This window comes from Glycine soja, chromosome 5 (genome assembly GCF_004193775.1).
Source record: "Glycine soja cultivar W05 chromosome 5, ASM419377v2, whole genome shotgun sequence".
In the NCBI taxonomy this organism is placed as follows: Eukaryota; Viridiplantae; Streptophyta; class Magnoliopsida; order Fabales; family Fabaceae; genus Glycine; species Glycine soja.
Window position 1 is genome coordinate 35,791,318 of NC_041006.1, and position 20,304 is coordinate 35,811,621.

General features: G+C 31.7%; 1 protein-coding gene and 2 pseudogenes across 1 annotated transcript; 1 reads left to right on the plus strand and 2 right to left on the minus strand.

The window, feature by feature from the left end:
• Positions 1-1,231: 1,231 nt before the first annotated feature.
• LOC114411350 lies at positions 1,232-3,417 on the plus strand (annotated as a pseudogene).
• Positions 3,418-3,737: 320 nt separating this feature from the next.
• Positions 3,738-5,721, minus strand: LOC114412803 (annotated as a pseudogene).
• A 5,397-nt stretch (positions 5,722-11,118) lies between these two features.
• On the minus strand, positions 11,119-12,144 carry LOC114412804 (zinc finger BED domain-containing protein DAYSLEEPER-like). The gene is made up of 3 exons (XM_028376855.1): positions 11,558-12,144; positions 11,386-11,454; positions 11,119-11,312 (listed from the first exon to the last, which is right to left on the minus strand). The coding sequence occupies exons 1-3, from the start codon at positions 12,102-12,104 to the stop codon at positions 11,236-11,238; spliced, it is 693 nt and encodes a 230-aa protein (XP_028232656.1). The 5' UTR covers positions 12,105-12,144; the 3' UTR covers positions 11,119-11,235.
• Between the last annotated feature and the right edge of the window lie 8,160 nt (positions 12,145-20,304).

A 20,304-nucleotide genomic window follows, 5' to 3' on the forward strand; every position in this document is an offset into this window, starting at 1 on the left:
AATTTGTTTTTAAACCTCTCATTAGATTTTTCTGCTATACATAATTGAAAGTTGACATTATTGTTTTCCCATCATAATGATGTTTTTTTTTTCAAGAGCAAATTGTTAAGCTGGGAATAAATGTAGTGAGCAGCCCAGCACTCTTGAAGAGGCACTGCAGAGTCAAGAAGTGAAAGCTTAAAAAAGCTTCTTCATGTGAAGGGAGCACTCGATGATATGAACCTTGAACTCGAAAACTCTATAAAGAGGATGCAGGATTTGCCGCTTGAGCTGCAAATTTCAACAAATGAGGCATCGAATTTTGAGGAGCTGCATAAGCAAAGTGGTTCACGATTCACATGCTGAATCTGAGGGAAAGAAGGCCTTAGAATTAGTACTTTTCTTTATTTTACAATTGAATATGTATATCTCTTGGTTTAGTTGCTACTTTATTCACAATGCATCTTAAGATGCAATTACTAAATAAAGTCTTTCTTAGTCAATTATAGTAATCTATTAAACACTTCATTATTCACTACATTTTTAATGTAATTTATATAATTCTTATTTTACATAACAATAAATATTACGGGCTGATGTGTATATTATTGCTATTAATAGCTATGTGATTATCTGTAATGTAATCTCTGATGTATTTTTGGGATAGAAAGGCAAATCAGTATTTGTTTGCTAATTGTTAGGAACATATCAATTTAGCTGCTGATTGATATGCACACATCAATTTGATTATTGAGTAAATATAATATTTGTCATATGATGATCTTTTTTATCTCAGCAAAACATTAATGAGGGTACCAGTGATACCATCAATCAAATAAAGTTATTAGGCACAACTGCCACAGTTAGATAATATTTAATTATTTATATCCAAAAAATGAATACAAAAGTGTACTAACCAAGGAAAAGTGGCCTGATACAGACAGAAACAAGAGATAAAATATGTCTCCCCTTAGCACAATCATTTCCCAATCATGGCCCTTTATACTCCCTGATTGACAGTCACACGTAAGTTGAGCAGCTAGAGCATTTGTATCAATTAATTCCATGCATCCGAATATGTCAACACAGTATATAAAGCACAGCATTAGTTTCCCTTCTTAGAGATTTTCCACCTGATGATGATTGACTGTAATATAATCACGCAGGTTATATATACTCCCTTCCACAACCAGTTTAGTCATAGCAATTTCATTGAGATTTTCTTATTCCCTAACATTTTGGCTACTGTTACTTCTCATATTAAGAAAAATGTCATTTGAGCAACCACAACCAACAAGGGCTCAAGCTCAGGAGAACAATGAACATCCTCAGGAAATCACCAATGAGTTGGTGTTGGATGGTGACTTCCCATTGTGCAAATCACCTTCACATGATGAATTTATAGTTCCTGATATCGTTCTTTCATGTTTGCATTCAATTGTAATGTTACATTTTTAAAGATTAGTTCTTTTCATATAATCCCATGCAAAGTGACGACTAAGACAATTTTTTTTTTCTCTCTCCAAAAAATAGAAATTATTATGGTGAAAGCGAAAGACAAGAATATGTGGAAGAATTCTATCAACAACACAAACTTATGAATTTGTAAGCAAGTTTGATTTCAACAATGTCAAATAATTGTGTGTTTATTTTGTATTTCAGTATGGTATTATCAAATATCAAAACTTAAACTTAATAGCATACACAAATTAATATTTACAATGACTCTTAGGTGATATCTTATATCTTATATGTAACTAAATTATTGCAGGCTAAGAAGATGAGGGAGGAGTATGGGAAATTGAATAGAGTGGAAATGGGTATATTGGAGTGTTGTGAGATGCTTTTGATAAAATTGTGGATGCCAGGGATCCTAATTGAGAAGAATCTCAAATTCAACATGTCTTGCAGACAGCTGAAGCTACTAGAAAGGACTACCCTAATGAAGATTGGTTGCATTTGACTTCTCCCATTCATGGTACCCATCACACATATATAAACTTTATTTAAATACTAATTCTTAATTAATCATATTACTTTCACCTATTTACATTATTTCAAAGAAGCAAAATTTCAACATAAAAAAATGAGAAGAATTTTATCTTGAAAGCAATATTGATCATGACTTGATGGTTTTCGTTGGTTTATAGATCTCGGAAAGGTTCTTCTCCTTCCCAAGCTTCGGTGGACTTCTTCAATGGGCTGTTGTTGGTGAGAGTTGTTCACTAATTAATACTATTCATGATTGACCTTTCAACTTATTTTCTTGACTATGTAAATGGAATTCGTACAAATAAAAAATTCTGAAAATCACACACACACACACACATATATATATATACACACACGTATGTATCGTATGTATCTACTGACAAACCAAAAAAGAAAAATAATCAATTTACCATTTTATATGTTGTAGAAGATTTGTTTCCTCTTGGTTATGCTTTTCATGAAGCTAGCAAATACTTACTTTAAGTTATGTACCTACTAATTTTCTCAATAAAAGAAACCTTATAAATGAAAAATATTTGTGATTATATATTCAGCTAAAAAATATTTCTTTGAATTAATTGTAGTACTTCGAGGACAACCCAGATGGCAAAAATTCAGCTTATAATACAAAAAGTGGTATATAAGCCGAAGGATGCGAACTGGACATGCAATGTGATGATGTCGTGGGAACATGATGAGTACATATATTTGGTGAGTCTATATGAACATGCAAATATTAATCCGACATCCCATACAGATGTTGATGTTATAATAAAAAAAAATGAGACGGAAATGTTATATATTATTCGTGATATAATTTATGCACTTAATAACGCATTGAGATCTATAAGCAGGTTGCTAGGGAAACACCACCACTTTACCGTTCTAAGGCATTGTTCCTTATCCGATATCACTCTTTTCATCATACGTATTTTTACTAAATTCTACTATGAACTAATATAAACCTTCTCAAATATATAACAATATAACATGAAATTTACAATTTATATATATAATCTTGCAACTTTGTACCAGACAGGAGCGTACAAACACCTGTATAGTGAAGATGTTAAGAATTTGAAGTGGCTAGAAATATTTCAGTAAGCTAATTATTTTTCTTTAGGTTTTAGCATATCAATTTATATCTTGTGTTCACCTTAACATGACGACCGAACATATAACTGATTATGTTTCTTATAAATTATGCAATGCAAAACACAACAAATATGATCTCTACAGTAAGAGCAATGTGCAAATTGATGTTGAAAAAGTTAAGCCATACTAATAAAAATAACTATCCTTTATGTTTCTTATAAATTATGCAATGCAAAACACAACAAATATGATCTATACAGTAAGAGCAATGTGCAAATTGATGTTGAAAAAGTTAAGCCATACTATATGTCGCTCATTAGATATTGTTTAATAAAAATAACTATCCTTTGACTGCTAGCTATTTTCAGTACTCATTTCTTTCTTCTTGTGTTTGCAGTATTTCTCGCCAAAGCTCAAATGGTAAAGACAAAGGAATGTGGAGATGCAAGTCAAAAAAATCTCTTTTTTTTCGATAACAGTCAAATTAATCTTTTCACCGGTTTATCTTGAGAGTATTTTTTGTTTAAAAAATATTTTAAAAATTTAGTAATAGTTACACTGTTTTCAAAAAGAGAAAATTTTCAAAATAATAAAACCACTTTAAAAAAAGTTCCTCAAAAAATAAAATAAAAACAAACAACTATATCACAAAAGCTTCACCCAGAAACGTCTTAAGAGTGTAAAATGCCGTTAGCTTTGAAGAACAACACTATACAAATGCTGTTAGCTTTGAAGACAATAGTGTGCCAAAGGCAGTAGCTTAAGCACCAATTCCGTCTCAGATAGCAACTAACACATTGGGAAATGAAAATGTTTTGGATACAAAATGAATGCTTAACCTATTACTTCTGAACTCTAATCAGCTATAAAATTCAACATGGCCTGCAAGTTCTCTGCAAAATAGCTTTGTTTCATGAGCTAATTTTATGCTTTTAGCATTTGCTAATCCTGTCTTTTGGTGAGTAGATGCAGGCTTATATGATTTCACCACTTCTTCACGACCCAACAGTAGAGCTTCTCTCGCCGGAACCACGTTTTCCTACCAAAACTCACGTACCATATCATGTATCAAGTTCCAATAGTCACGTTCCCTAAGCACAGGAAATATAGTACTTCCGTTTGGCATCCAACAATACAAACCAACTCATTCACAATCCATTATTTCCATCTGGCCCTGGACTTGAGGCATGTAGTAGAAAGGCATTCTCAACCAAGGCAAGCCAGCCTCAGGTTTGCCCTTGTTATATGGACAGTTGACTTCCAGTATCCCAAGAACACCATCAGGGGAGGCACCAAGCCAGTAACAAGACTGCTTCAAATGAACTGCAAACCCCATTGAGCTCACCTCATCACCTGTGATCTTTTTATATTGTTCTACAGCTACTGCTTCTTTGAGTGTTCCCCATGCCATGGCATTGTTTGCTTCCATAATTTGTGCCTCCGATGCAAACACTTTCTCTTGCCAGAGCTCAGGGCGACGACTCCCTTTCCAGAAGCCCAATGCAGTGCCAAATGTGCCGGTAGTAAGCTTGTCCTTGCGAAGGGCAAACCACTCCTCTGACCGTTGGGGGTTGGGGGACATCGGCCAGCGAAAGATTGGAAGGCAATACTTGAAGTGAAGGGGAGTGAACAATTATAGGGTCAACTAAAGGAATAAATGGTGAGGCACATATGGTAAAATTTCTCGAGATTCCTTTTGCATGCTTCCTCTTGGGAGATGGTGATACAAATGCTGTCTGGATAATGCCTCTGAATCTAATCATGCTGGAACAACAAACCGAAGTACATAATTTGATTTCAAACTTATGGGAGAAGGTTCAAGTTCAATTCGTTTTATCTTCTTATTTTCTTCTCTTATGTAAGTGTTTACAAATCCAAACAAGACCTAAATTAAAAGAGGAACAACAACACAGCAATGCATAAACTATGAAACATTTGGTACACTAGCTGCTGTTCTCATACTGACACTCACATTCACACAACACAAAATAGAAATGCCAGATTTTGCCACATAAAATGTGCATTTACTTCTGCTCAACTAAAAGCACTTTTGTTTTAATCAGAGTACAAAACAGAAGTATTTATAATTCATCAATTCAGGTTCTCCCCAGACCTACCTATGACCCACCCAAATCTCCTAATTCGCTTAAAATCCTCAACCATGGAAAGCAGAACAATGATAATGGACCCAATTCAACTTCACAACTACGGCAAAATCAGATAATTAGAAACATTAAAAAATCAGAGACGGAAAGAACGATAACAATAATAATGAAAATATATTTCTCATTAGTGAACACACACACAAAAAAAAAATCAACCAGATTTTCGTGGATGCTAACGTAAATCAAATGAAACAAACAAGAGTACCTAGGATTCGTCGAGGTGTAGAAATCCTAGGAATGAGTTACAGAGTAGGTGGGGTTGACTTTTCGTGGGGTATGAAGCAAAGAATTAAGTGATACAGTTCAAATATCAACCCAATCTGTGATCTCTTCCTTTGCTTGAGCCACCGGTAAACCCTTTTTTCCATTGGTCTGGACCAATTAGTCTTGGACTTTTTTTTTCTTTACTGGTTAAGCAAATAATAATATCCATTGTTTCATTTTTGAACCATGGAAACGGTGACACTGCTCTGGCTAAATCTTAGAACACTTTATCTTAATTGGGCATTATCTATTTTTTTTTATATAAGTAATTTTTTAAAAGTCTACTTTGTTTTGAAAAATTATTTGACAGGTTTCCCTTTGTCGTAAAGCCTTTGAAATTTGAATAGATGTATAAATCATGGACCCAAAAAGAGAGAGAGAGAGGCTAAGATCTCATATAAACAATATGATTTTACCCAGATTAAAGACTATGGGACATCTTTCAGGTTTGGGTTTTCTTTTTAGTATTTTGGTTCATATCTAAATTAGTTCTCCCAGCAAAATATTTTTTAAGTATTAAGAAAGATCAAGGTAGAAATAATCTGAGCTAATTTTTCATAGGTAGAAAATACCAGGCAAACTAAATTTTATCCTTTTGAACTTGAGGTGTTTTTCAAACTTAATACGGAAACTTTGAAGTAAGTAACTAAACATCTTACATTTCAAACAAGACTGTTAAGAACATACATAAGTCTTGTACAGGGGAATTTATTTTGTGAAACATATTAAGCAGACACTCACTCATTTCTCATGCATTTATTTGTCCACTAATGATATAAGTTATACTAATTTGTGGACATGTAACCTTACTAAATATAGCCATTACTTATTTGTCAAAAACAAAATATAATCACTACTTAAATCAATTAATTTAAGGGGTATTTTTAAAATAAAATAAATATTTATGATATTATTAATTATAACTAACTGACTTAACTATTTTTATTGATCTTGGTAAATTAATTATTTGTTTCTTATATAAAATATCAAAATATTGGATATTGATACACAATTAAGCTTGGTAAGTTTAATCTCCAATAAGAGATCTTGCAAGGAGATCTTAGCATCAAGACCTGATCTTGTTAAGATCCATTATTGGAGTAGGATGTTAAACCTTTATGTGAAGATTTAGTTCTTATAAAAGAATGGTCAAGATCTACATCCATTTAAAAATAAATAAGTTTTTTAATCTCTTCACAAAATTAATTTGCATCCAATTCTTGTAGGACTTACAAAAAATGATTTAAGATCTTAAAATGAGATTTACTATTAGACTAAAAAATGGAGGAAATCTTAAGAGTGGTGTGGGACCGTGGAATCCACCAAAAAGGTAGTTAAGATCTCAAAATAAAATATTCTATTAGAGATGATTTAAGAGATAAAAGAAGTTAAAATTTCTCTCAAAATTCTATATATTTCTCTCAATTTTTGTACAACCAAATAAGAGGAAATAAAAAATAAGTTTCTTTTCTTTCACTTTTTTCCTTTGTAAACAACTTATAAAATCATCCCATTTTATCACACTCCTACTCCTCTCCTCCCCTTTTATGTTATCTCCTAAATCAAACATAACATAAGGTTTGAAAGAAATTAAATTAAACCTTACAAAATATACATTGAATTTACAAGTAAAAGTTGATTCTTTAGGACCTGTTTGGAGGTTGTTGTAAGTTTTTTATTTTTTTAATTTCCAAATATAATTTTCAAACAAAACATGTTTGGCTAAAATAAAGATAAAATGATTTTTAACTCAATTGTAAAATATTTTTGCATTCATTTTTAAAACTAGAAGAAATTATGAATTTAATTTTTAGTTCTTAAAATAATATACTCTTGCTACTTTCTTACTAGTTGAACAATGACTCTTTCAAGTTATCACCACCACCAACATCACTAACATTACTAACATCACCACTATCAACAACAACTTTCTTGACACCACAACCACCATCACTAGCCCTGCGAGTGACATCACCTCCATCATTGCTAACATCATCATTGTTATAATTGTTGTTATCATCATCAATAACATTATCATCATTATTGTAATATGAGAAGCATATCCTTAAACAAATTTTAACAAAATAATTTTTTTAAATGAGTTTATTTTAAAACCAAAAATAAAGGAAAAATAAATAAAAATAAATTATAAAAACTAAAAACTGATTATAACTTGAAAACTTTTAAAATTATTATTAGAGTCTAACAATCTCAGAGTCTTTTCGTCAATCAATTTGTGTAAATTTAGATTAAGATTCTATTTGATATTCATTCTCCAATCTAGGGATAATAACATGTAAGATATGGATAATGTCCAATAGTACCCGTCCCATATTTGTGTTTAAAAATAATATTGTATCCGGTCAAATTCGTGGACATGTAGTAATTTTAATCTTTCATCCCCATATTTATATATCCATATTCACACACCCGGATCTGTACTTTACTTATATATAAAATTAGCACTAATAAATCAATACAAAATTACTACAATTATAGTGAAAAATTATTCTTAAATAACCTAAACATAACATTAAAAGCAACACAAGTAATATTAAAAATAAACAAAATATAATATTGGTTCATACAAATTTAAGTTATAAATAAATAAAATTATATAAAAAAAATCTAATATAATTATTATTAAAGTTAATATTCTGATCATTTAATAAAAACTCAAATTAAATATTTAAGATTTTTTAATCTCTGATAATCATCCAACATAATAATATAAGATTTTTCACTCTTTAATAATGATATTATTGGAAATTAGAGATTTAAAGTGTTAGTCATAAAAATATAATTATTTTTTCATAAAAATTATATATATATGAGATACGTAGGGATGGGATAGATGCGATACTCTAGTTTTCCCACGCATATCTACATAAATTTATGAGTGAATATTCATCCCATATCCAAATTTAATATTATGAGTAATTATTCATTTTACTTGCAGATATTTTTCCAAGTATCGATATAATCTGCATACAGTTTATCTTTCCTACTCCACTCCTGTCATTCTGTCGACATTATGATCCCATTCCATTCCTTGGACCATCTCACTGCTTGTCACATTACTAAATAGTCTGCAAACCGGAAAACCGAATAGGACAAGAGTAATTATGTATTTGGATTCTACTGAGTAATTATGCTTCGTCTTCCTCTTTCATCCCACATGCCTCCAAGTCATGACATGACAATACTTCAATTAATGACAAGATTCTACTTCTCATTTAATAATACTCCTTGGACTAGTAGTAAATGTTGCGGTCGGGATTTAAATATGTAATAACGCTTTCATCAACACAATATTTTTTTTATTATTAATTTTTTGCTATATTTTATTGCTTAACAATTTTTCTATCCTATATATATTAACTTTATTAGTTAAGAGGTTAAAAATATTTTTATTCCATGATAAAAAAAATAAATTTATTAATAAAGAAAACCCAATAATAAAAAATTATTTATATTTATTATATTAAAAAAATTATCTCTTTAATTCATATGCTAATGTAAGTATGAGATAGAAATAAAAATCCATGTTAACAAGGTAAAATTATATTGCAGGAAGTTTACATATTTGAACAGTTTAGATTGTGTAAAGTTTAACAGTTTTATAATTAAATAGTTTTAACATTTCACTATCAATAAATAATATGATTAATTTCATAATGTAATGGATTTTAATTAGAATTCAAATAACTTTAATTTTAAAAACTTATTTTAGTAATAGTAACACTTTTATTTTGGTGAAAGTAGTAGTAGTAACACTTATACTTGTAAGTATTGCTAACATTTTTTAATAAACAACGCTTATATTTAGAAATTAATCTTTTAATATAATTTAATGCTTGTAGTGGGTATTAGTTTTTTTTAACACGTTCTTAATACTTCCAATTTAAAAATAAATTATGTTCATCTATATATTAGACTTCACCAAAAAACTTGAAGTATTTTTAAAATTATTAAATATTTTTAACATTACTCTACAAAACAGTTTCATCTTTTACAAACCTTAGTCCCTTTTTTCCAAATCACAAACTTGAAGTAATTTTGAGTAAATTTTATGTTGAATAAAAAAATTATATTAAGTTTTATTTCTCATTTAATTTTATAATTAAGATATTCAGACATAAATCATGTTACTTTAAAATAATTTTTAACTAAAATTAATTTTATCAACATTCATTTAAACATGTACTTAATCTTGACTATTGGTTGAGGATATCCTTGACGCAAAAAAAAAAAAAAACCAACAAGATCTATATATTTATATTTAAATTATATTTTTTTATGATTATCTTTAAATTATATAATCTTACTAATAAAGTTAACAGTAAACAATATATTATAAAACAATAAAATTTATTATTTAACCATTTAAATCAACAAAAATCTTTTAAGAGTGTATTCAAAACATTTTGAAGAGACCTTAAATGATTCAGTGGCTTAAATGATTGTTTCATTCTTTTTTTCTTCCTTTAACTAATTAACCACGCTCAAGAAGACAATGAATTGAAAATTGGTTATAATAATTTGCAAACAAAGCAAATCAATTTTTTAACTTTCAAAGGGGGTAAGATGGTACTTATAGTTTTATTTTAAGAAATAAATAAAATTAATAAGAACAGAATTATGAATAAAACTTGCCGTCTGTTTCCCCAAGTATTCCAAGAGCATCCAACGATTGGGTACCCGGTAAAGTAAAAAATTTCATTAAAAAAAAAAAGGGTAACGTCAAAATTAACTCTGTATTTTACTCGCCTTAATATTAACACATGCAAAGTGCAAACCTCTCTCGTTTTGATTTTTGACACAGTACAACTGAAGTCGCAATTCCCAAGGCAAAAAGTATGAAGACAGAGTTATATCGACAATCATTGGAAGTGATTTCTGACTAAAACTAAATGATCAACATGCAAGCGAGCTCATTGATAATTAAAAAGTGTAGGTTTAATTATTTACTCAACATAACAAGACCACCTGAAACACACACACAGAATAAACAAATAAATTAAAGAGGGCCAACTTTAATTTTACGTAATGGCCACATGTGTCATATGGGTAAAAAATATTGGAAAGGTAAAAATTAAAATCTACAGACGTCTTATAGATTAAACAAGACTAATAATATGTTTTCACTATAAAAAAATAAATTTAAAAGTTTGATTAATATTTATTGACTTTATTAATAATTAATTTTTACCAATTAGTTCAAAAATACAAACATATTACTGAACCAAAAGTCATTAGACATGACAACGGGGCGGGGCGGGGGCGGGTTTTAACATACCCGCCCCCGCCCCCGCTTCACTGTACCCAGCCCCGCCCCCGCCCCCAAACCCGTCGGGGATAAAAATTGTACACCCAGACCTGCCCCCAACGGGGACGGGTTTCCCAGCCCCGCCCCAACCCCACCCGCGAAAATTGTAGTAAAAAAAATTATTTTTTTCACAGTAACAAAAAGAACTAATAACAAAAGCTTCTAAAAAACCTGTTTAGTGAGAAGATAATTAAAACAAAAGCTTCTAACAAGCTTAGAACATCTTCAAATTTTGTCTAAATATTATTACAACTCATAACCAATCCATATTCAAAATGACAAAAGCTTCCAAAGAGCTCATAACATTTTAAGTTCGTTCTCAATATCATTCTAGCTCGGAACCAATACATATTCAAAACAACAAAGTATTTCAAATCATCAAAACAGAAAAAAGTTCCAAATGAACCAAGTTTAATAAAAATCATCATCTTCAAGGCGGGAGATTGCAACAGAAGTAACGTCAGTTATCAATGGTTCTGTCGGTTCACCTATATTGAAAAATAAAAGTTAGAATATAAATATTTAACTTGACAAATTTAATTCAATCTTTAAAAAGAATACCTTCATCATCAGACTCCATTTCAGTGAGTAAAATAGCATTTTCATTTCCCACATTAGAATTAAAATTACCTATCAATATAACACAATATAAACAATGACAATCTTTAAAATATACAAAATTATTAACTAATTCAAATACATTCATATTTAAATGAATAAATTAAAAATTTACCCGAGTTCTCAGCACTCCATAACCAACTTCTATCACACATCAAAGCCTCTAAAGTGGTCCAATGAAGTCGGCTTCGATGAGGGCTTACAATATAACCGCTGGTACTGAACGCAGATTCAGAAGCTACAGTAGAAACAGGAATCGCCAACACATCTCTTGCAATTGCTTGAAGTGTTGGATACTTGACACCATTCAACTTCCACCACAATAAAATATCAAAATTTGGACTTCTTGGTAAAACTTCCTCATCCAAATAAACATCCAACTTTGTTCTAACATATGAAGTTCTAGCTCTTTTTTTCTTAATCACAAACAAATCAAATTTTTTCAAACCATCACTGCCAACATTACCAACATTAGCTTCCAATATTTGAGAATCACCACTAGAATCATTGTTCATTCTCAATTGATAATCATAAAGCAAGTCATAACACAATTGTCGGATTGACTTAACTTGATGATCAGCATCATTTCCATAGAAGATTGCATAATAATATTCAAGCAAATCAGTTTTGTACCTAGGATCCAAAACAGCAGCGACACCCATTATTTCATGAATCACACTCCAATACTTATCAAACTTTACCAACATGTTCTCAGCCATTTTTTTTATCAATTCATCAGAGGATTCAATCCACTCAAGTATTGCTTCTTTGATCTCACAAATCTTAGGAAAGTATTCATTGGCAGTTGGATACTTAGTGCCAGAAAACACTTCAGTGATAGAGTTGAACAATTTCAATTTTTCACAAATATCTTTTGCAAATTTCCATTGTGAACTTGTTGGCAAACAAGTGTACCCATTTCTCCGAAGTGCTAATCGATTAAATACATCTTCATACAAAATGGCAACTTCAAGCATCTTGTAAGTGGAATTCCATCTAGTCGGACAATCTAAAGCCAATTTCTTGGTGCAAGAGATTTTCAACTGATTCGCTGTCGACTCAAAATATTCCTTCCTTTTAGGTGTTGCAGTCCAAAATGCAACACTATCCCGGATCCTCTCTACCCCATCTTTCACAACTTCTAAGCCATCTTTTACAATCAAATTTAGTATATGTGCGCAACAACGCATATGAAGTAAGGCCCCATCCCTTAATAGTGAATCTGGTTTCAGCCTAGCCTTAATTTTTTCAACCATTGCATCATTTGTGCTACAATTGTCCAAAGTGATAGTAGACAATTTTTTTATCAATGTTCCAATCCATCAAACATTCAACCAACACATCACTAAGTCTTTCACTTGTATGAGGTGCAGGAACATAAATAAACCTAACATAATAAGATTCACTATAATATTAATGAAACTTAAATAAGAAAGTTAATAAACCATTTACATTAATGCATGCAACAGAGTACTAATGAAACTTAAATTTTCAAGAACATACATACATTCACATAAGTAAACTATTTTTTGAAGAAAATATAATTACCTCAAAATCTGACTATGCAAAGTCCAATTTCCATCAATGTAATGAGCAGTCACAGCCATATACCCTCTTTTTTTATTGCTCGAAGTCCACATGTCAGAAGTAATGGCCACTCTTCCTTCAAGCCTTTCTATCAACTTCAAAGCTGATGATCTCTCACATTCGTACACTTTGAGTATCTCCTTTTTTATAGTATTTCTACAAGGGACTTGAAATAATGGTTGGAGAGAAGCTGAGTATCTTCTAAAACCAATATGATCCACAATCGAAAGTGGATATTCATGCAAAATAATTGCATGTGCAAGCTCTTTCCTAACATTTTCAACATTATAACTCCAAGTACCCAACTCTTGTTTACCTTGCAAAGTTTTAGCAGTAAGAAATGTCTGTCCTTTATCCGTTTTACCTTCCAAAATCTTCTTGTGAGGACAAATCAATAAATGTCCTTTTAAGTGTGATGTCCCGTCATTTGATGATCCACCAAGATCTTTCTTGCAATAATTACATCTAGCCTTAACTTTTCCATCAACAATGATCTTTTCAAAATGATCCCAAACTTCACTTCTACGCCTTTTTGGACGGTTTTGTGTTGCTGCACTATCAACCTCCACAGTATCGGTTGTTGTGGGAGTAGGAGCAACAATTGACGGGTTAGCACTTTCATTTGGAGTTGGTTGATGTGAACTTTCTTGTCCATTTGGAGTTGGTTGATGTGAACTTTCTTGTTCATTTAGAGTTGGATGATGTGTACTTCCTTGAGAAATGAGTGGACATTGTGGTTGAGAGGTACCTTCATTTGCCATCTAAAACCAATAATTCATAAAAAATCTATTAGAGTCACATTTCAATAATTCCTAATGAAGCAAGAAATGATAGGAATATTACAGCAATATCAACATTGAGCAAGTAAAAAAAGGAAAAAGGGACAGTTGAAATATGCTTAAACAATAATGTAGACCTTGGTAATACTCACCTTTAAATTGTTGGCTCAAGTTTAAATACTAATCACTAGTCTCTATGCTTATAATACTATCCCCTGTAATGGATGACCAAAAAGATAAAACAATAAGGGTTAAGAATGGAAATGGAACATATAAATAAAGTGATAAAACACAAACACAAGCAATCAAATTAATCATATTCCGATGTTAGACAAATTCATCATATTTGTTTGAGTATGCTTACTTTCAATTTCATAATACTATGAATTATATCAATAATGCAAAGTTTATTTGTTAAATAATAAGATCTGAAGCATTTGAAAGTGTTAAGACCTATAATAGTAAGCTTCTTCGAAAAAAAAGATCTTTAATAGTAACATAATAGTAAGAGTCCAGTTATATTATAAGGCTTTTCATGGTAATTCTTAACTTACTAACATAAATTATGAAATTCTATACAAGCTACTGTTAGAGCCATCAAACAGGTCACAAATTAAACATTGATTGCATTGAAGGAAGAACCCAACTCTTCAAACTAATTGCACATAATAAGTTTTTTATTTGGCTAAACTGTACACACTAAGACAGGACAGGCAGCAACAAAAGATAGTAAATAACTTAGATTCAAAATGTCAATCTCATCACTTTGCACAATGATGCTAAGATAAGTAGTTATCTTAGATACTTAATCAAACAACTTCAGAAAATTACAATTGAAAATCTCAGCACTAGTAAAAAGAACATGACACTCCGTCACAAGATTACATACAACCATGTCTTGTTAACACAGGAAAAGGGACTCTAATTAATGTTAGCTGAAATAAAAGTTGAAAAAAAAAGTTCTAAACAAATGCACAACATAGGAGTTTGTCTACTTTTCATGTTTTCTGTGTTTGTTTTCTCAAAAACAAAAAAAAATGTTTCCTGTGTTTGTTTTCACTTTTAATAAGCATAAGAGAATGTAGATCAATATTTTCGCCATTTTTTGAAAAAAGATCTAGCATTTTTAGAAATTTAATAAATATCAAAACATTGTTTTCATTATTTCTGAAAATGTATTTATAGACTTCCTTTCATCTTTTATAGTCTGCTTCCATTGATGCACACATAAACTTTAAGAATATAAAAATTAAAAGTACCAAAAAATACATTGTTCTAACTCTAATTTTCATTCATGAGAGAAAGAAAGACCTTAAGTTAGAGTATTCAAAGAGCTTGCCAGTAGAAGAGAAAATGATGAGAGCAACATCAGCATCACACAAAACTGAGAGTTCTTCAGCCTTTTTGATTAATCCTCTTCTTCTCTTCGAAAAAGTCACTTGCCTCGCCGTTGCGTTTTCATTTCAGCTAAGTAAATAAAGTTATCAAGTACAAAACTTCTCACAATCAAAAACTGAACAGGAAGACGGTAAGCTAGCTCAACACATATAAGATCCTCTTGATATATTTTCTATCCCTTCATAATTATTTAAAAAAAAATGGATCTATTGTAGTTGTGGTTGAAGAGATGCAGAGAAGTGAAGTCAAGTTTTTACAGTTTAACAAAAAAAGCACAGTGTAATCGGAGGAGAATCAATAGCGACGGTGGACGGCGGAGAAGGGAGAAACAAGTTGACTCTGAAATTCCATTAAAATTAAAGCAATTAAATTGGAGAGAGAAAGAAACGGACCTGCACCGAACAACAAGGAAGAAGCAACGCAGAGGAGGCTGATGAGTGATGAAGGAGGAAGCAACGCAGAGGGCTGAGCAGAGGGCTGCGATTTGGTGAACAGTGAAGAAGGAGGAAGCAACGCACGCAGAGGAGGCTGATGAGTGATGAAGGAAATTAGGTTTTCACTTTTCAGGATCCTTCTCCATATATACTTGCTAATTTAAGGGTAAAATAAGGGTAATTTGGTAAATTCGCGTATACGGGTGCGGGGCGGGGGTGGGTGCGGGGCGGGTGTGACTACCCCCCGACCCCGGCCCCGGCCCCGCATTAAAACCACGGGTTTTCCCCGCACCCGCACCCAGACCCAGTTAATTCGGCTTTTCCCCGTTAAAATCGGGGCGGGGGCGGGTGGAACCCGACGGGTGCGGGTTGTGTTGCCATGTCTAAAAGTCATTGAGTTGGTTTGACTTGAACACTATGAAAATCTACCTAGTAGTCCTTGGTCAAAGTTAAGGGCTAAAGGGCATAACAATTCCATGTGTAGCCTATGCCCTCTTTTAATGTTGGCTTAACAAATTTGGTATATTAGGGGATTCATTGCATTTAAGATATTGTTTATTTTGACTTTTATAGACTTTTAAAATTATCCTTTAAAAGATATCTCAATAGAATAAGAGAAAATCATATTTACAATCTATCATGGACTTTTCATGATACTAGAAGACTTGACAATAACACATATGACTTAGGTCTTCTTTCTAAGACTAATGTTCCACTCAAATTGCTCAAATATGTTGTATTGTTTGGTTCGTCTTATTTGAGATATCGTCTATTTTAACTTTTAATCTTCAAATATTTGTCTATAAAGTTTCATGTGTGACTTAGGTCATTTTAATACAAATGTTCTACTTAAGTCCAATAGCATATTATTAGGATCATTTGATATTTGTCACTTTAGTTATAATGAGTCTTCATGATTTTATCTTTTAAAATAAGAAGAATTTGTTTATAAATTATCTTTGACTTCAATTTTTATTCAACCTAAGACATTTTAGTGGGATGGAATAATGACCTCTCAATCCAGGTTAAAAAGCTAAAGGGCTTATTAATTAATAATCTCATGTGTGAGGTTCATCTTCTTTTTAGAACTAATGTTTCATTTAAATATGTTACATTATTATATTTATTAGGAAATGTTCAAGTCTCACATCGGTTGTCTCAATTCTTGGAGTGTAACTTATATATCTGTTGGACAACTTCACTTAATGTCAATTAGTTTTAAGATGAAATCTAACATAATATCAGAGCAAGCTCTGATCTGAGACCTCGTCCTCGCTTCCGCTGCGACGAGCACTCACCATTTGTTGTTCACGCATCAAGTTCAATAAGTGTTGGACATGATTCCAAGTTCCAACTATGGTTGCAACAACTCTAGTGGGTCAATGACACTTCTCCCCAATCACAAATGACAATAGGATTAAGATGGCATCCTGTTCTCCAAGGTGCTTTCTTCCACAGATGGGGCTGTACATGGATAGCCAATATTCCAAATGCATACATCGACTTTTCTTTTTTGATTCTATTATTTATACTACTTTTAATTTAATTATGATATGATTAAGTACTTATCCCGTTTGGATGATATATCCTGAGACTTTTGCCCAATGTCTTTTTTCTTACGTTGTTTTTTTTTATTAGCATGTGAAATTATAAATAAAGAAGACTTTTATAAATTTTACTGAACTTAATTATTTATGGTCATGTCATTTTTTTTTTCTAAACCACGTATATCTTTTACTAGAAAGATAATTCTATTTGAATTAGATAGGATGATTATAGGTAATAAGATTATCCTTTTAAATATTTAATAAAATTATCCCTTTAAATATTTGAAATGATGGATTAAAGATTTTTGGCAAGTTGTGCAACGATGGCTGGCATCATGGTGGCTTTAATTGAAATGAGATTCCAGAGGCAGGGGAGATTGGAATTGCATTATAATGAATTGAAAGATTCTGATATGATTCGTGAACTAACTGACTCAGCAATTATATTTATCCTTTAATCGAAAATAAAATCACGTGTTAGTGTGGGAGTGATGGTTTGGTTTGGGATTGGCCCCACGAGACTCACACACAACAAGCGTAGGTAGCTGTTGTGCGCGACACACGTCAACGTCCAACAAACACATGCTCGCCCGTTACAGCTAACGACACTGTGAAATCCACACCGCCAAATCATCTCTCGTGACATGGAAGTCATGGATAAAGACTAAAGAATACCCTCTCTCTTTTCAATTCTTTTTAGTGTTTGCTCATTTTGAACACTTGATTTCCTAGTTGCTAGGACCGTGCCACAATATCTGCTAAGGATATTTGTCCCCGCTTTTGAATTTCGATACTATTCATTACTTTTTTAGCCTATACGGACGTACATTTTTTAGAATAAAATATAATAACTTAATAGTTGCGAAAGTGAGATTTCATATCTAGCTATTTGATGATAGCTACGTGACTTCGGCCTTCAAAATTAAGTATAATATATAGCGCTGCTTACTCTTCTCTCAATCCATTCTGACATTGTTTGGATGCGGACATAGAGAACATATATTTTTATAGGCTTTTAACATTTGGATAAAAAAAAATTGGCGGGAGGAGGAGATAGAGGAATTAGCTAAAATTTTGTCTCACTCCATTTTGACACCTTACAGTTAGGAGATTTAAAAATGAGAGAATTTTTTTATATTAATTGGACTAAATTATTCTGAATTAAATAAATTTATCTAACCATTACACTAAATTTGTTTTTTTTTCCTTCTCTTTTTTGCCCTGCCCCCATAAACTAAATAAGATATTTCTTTAACTCATTAAAATCTAACTTTTTTTCTTCATCATCATTAAAATTATTCTCTTTCTTCTTTTAAACCAAACAATACATGAAGAAGCCAAATGAAGTCACAGATGTAGAAATGTGTGTCTTTTTGGTAAGAGGATGACAGTGATATTTGTAGGGGGCAGTTTATAATATTTAGCTATTTGTAACCAGCGGTGATGTATGAGCTGGAATGCTGGACTGGTACGTGCTTACACTACATATGGATATGGCTCACATGTGACATGCCATGTGAAATAATTCGAATTCTCTTTTTCTTTTTTTGGGTACATAATAATGCAACTGCAGCAGAATGTTTCTAAATAAACAGGTGGAATAAAATATGGCTAGTCTCACTTTCTCAATTACGGCCATATATATTTATTGCAAAGTGGACACTTTATATTATCTTATCAAATTGAATATCTAACACATAAACCTACCTACATCCAATACTAAATCGCTCAATATACATATAGTCATGGAATATGGATGCTATATACAAGACATTCATCAAACGTGTGTTTAATAAAACCTTCCACAAATAAACAAAAGATAACCCCTAAAGGCATCAGTATCCTGGGACCGTAAGGCATGGACTCATAACAAACCATGTGGCTGGTGTGATCAGTGATTTAAATTATTGCATAAAGAAAGCTTGTCTTTTTCGTCATGTTAAAGTTTTGTTTGTCCACTTTGCCCTCCACTCACCATACATGTGTGATGATATTGATACATAATATAAATTAATTAGATAAGATCCCCTCACTGAATCCATTGCCAAACTTCGGTCCAAAATACTGTCAGAATATCACGCCAGGGCACGTACTGGTACTACTTGCTTGTGAGTTTTTTCTTTAAAATTAATTGCACTCCGTCTGGAGTAATATATAAATTAAAATAATTAATTTTATATTAATTAAGAAAGTTAATTGATACTATTTAATTTTATCAATTTTAAGTAAGAAATAAAATTGTACTCCGCCTGGTGTGATAATGCATATTTCTTTGTGGACTTGCAACGTAGCTGAGTAACACATCAAATTATACAAGGTTGCAAAGCAGGATACACCTGGGGAGGTGAAACTTGAATGGTTGGCAGAATGGTGGAGTGCATGCAACGAAGATGAGGGATATTGGCTGTTACGTGTGGATAGATTTTGGGTTTTAGTTTTTTTTACACAAATTATAGTAGCTAGTACCACTATATACTGAGGGATGCTTTAAAGTTTAAATGGTATGGTGTTTATCTAATGTTTGGTGGTTGGTCACATTATATATATTGTAACCACCAAGTAGGTTTTTTAAATATTTTTGGATTCATGACATGTAAATGGGTTGAGTATCCCTTATAAGTTATAACCAATGTTAATACATATAAAGTGGAGGGTGCATAACAGCATAAGTAGAGGGTGTGCTTGACTTAATTTGAAAAAAAAGTAATCAGTGTTCTAATTCTAATATTATGGATACATTGCACAGCAATACTGACTACTACATGTTGAGAAGTTGTGATTGTTTGTTTCTACTTTGAATCAATTTTCAAATAAAGTTCAAATTTAATTTTACCTCTTCGATTCTTAGTTTCCCACAAACTTCCAAAGGACGACGAAATTGACAAAAAACTCGGATTGAGGCAACTTTCTCTGGTTGGCCTTTGAGATAAAGTTTCCCCTTTCCCTTCACTTCAACCATAGTTAGATCTACACGTCATTAAATGTAAATATGGATGACGACATTTTTTCATGACTTTTCTATATTTATCCATGTTTGGTGGGGTGTTCAGTAAAAAAAATGATTGGTGGGATGTAAGAAAAGAATATGAGGAGAAGCAAAAATTTAAATTTAAATTG

Excerpts from the sequence above, each read along its gene's own strand:
- LOC114412804 (XM_028376855.1), bottom strand. The coding sequence starts at position 12,104 with ATGGGTGTCGCTGCTGTTTTGGATCCTAGGTACAAAACTGATTTGCTT. Across the intron at positions 11,455-11,557 it reads ATGGAGTGCTGAGAACTCGG|GTAATTTTAATTCTAATGTG; the intron begins GTAAATTTTTAA and ends TTATATTGATAG. Across the intron at positions 11,313-11,385 it reads AATGGAGTCTGATGATGAAG|GTGAACCGACAGAACCATTG; the intron begins GTATTCTTTTTA and ends TTTTCAATATAG.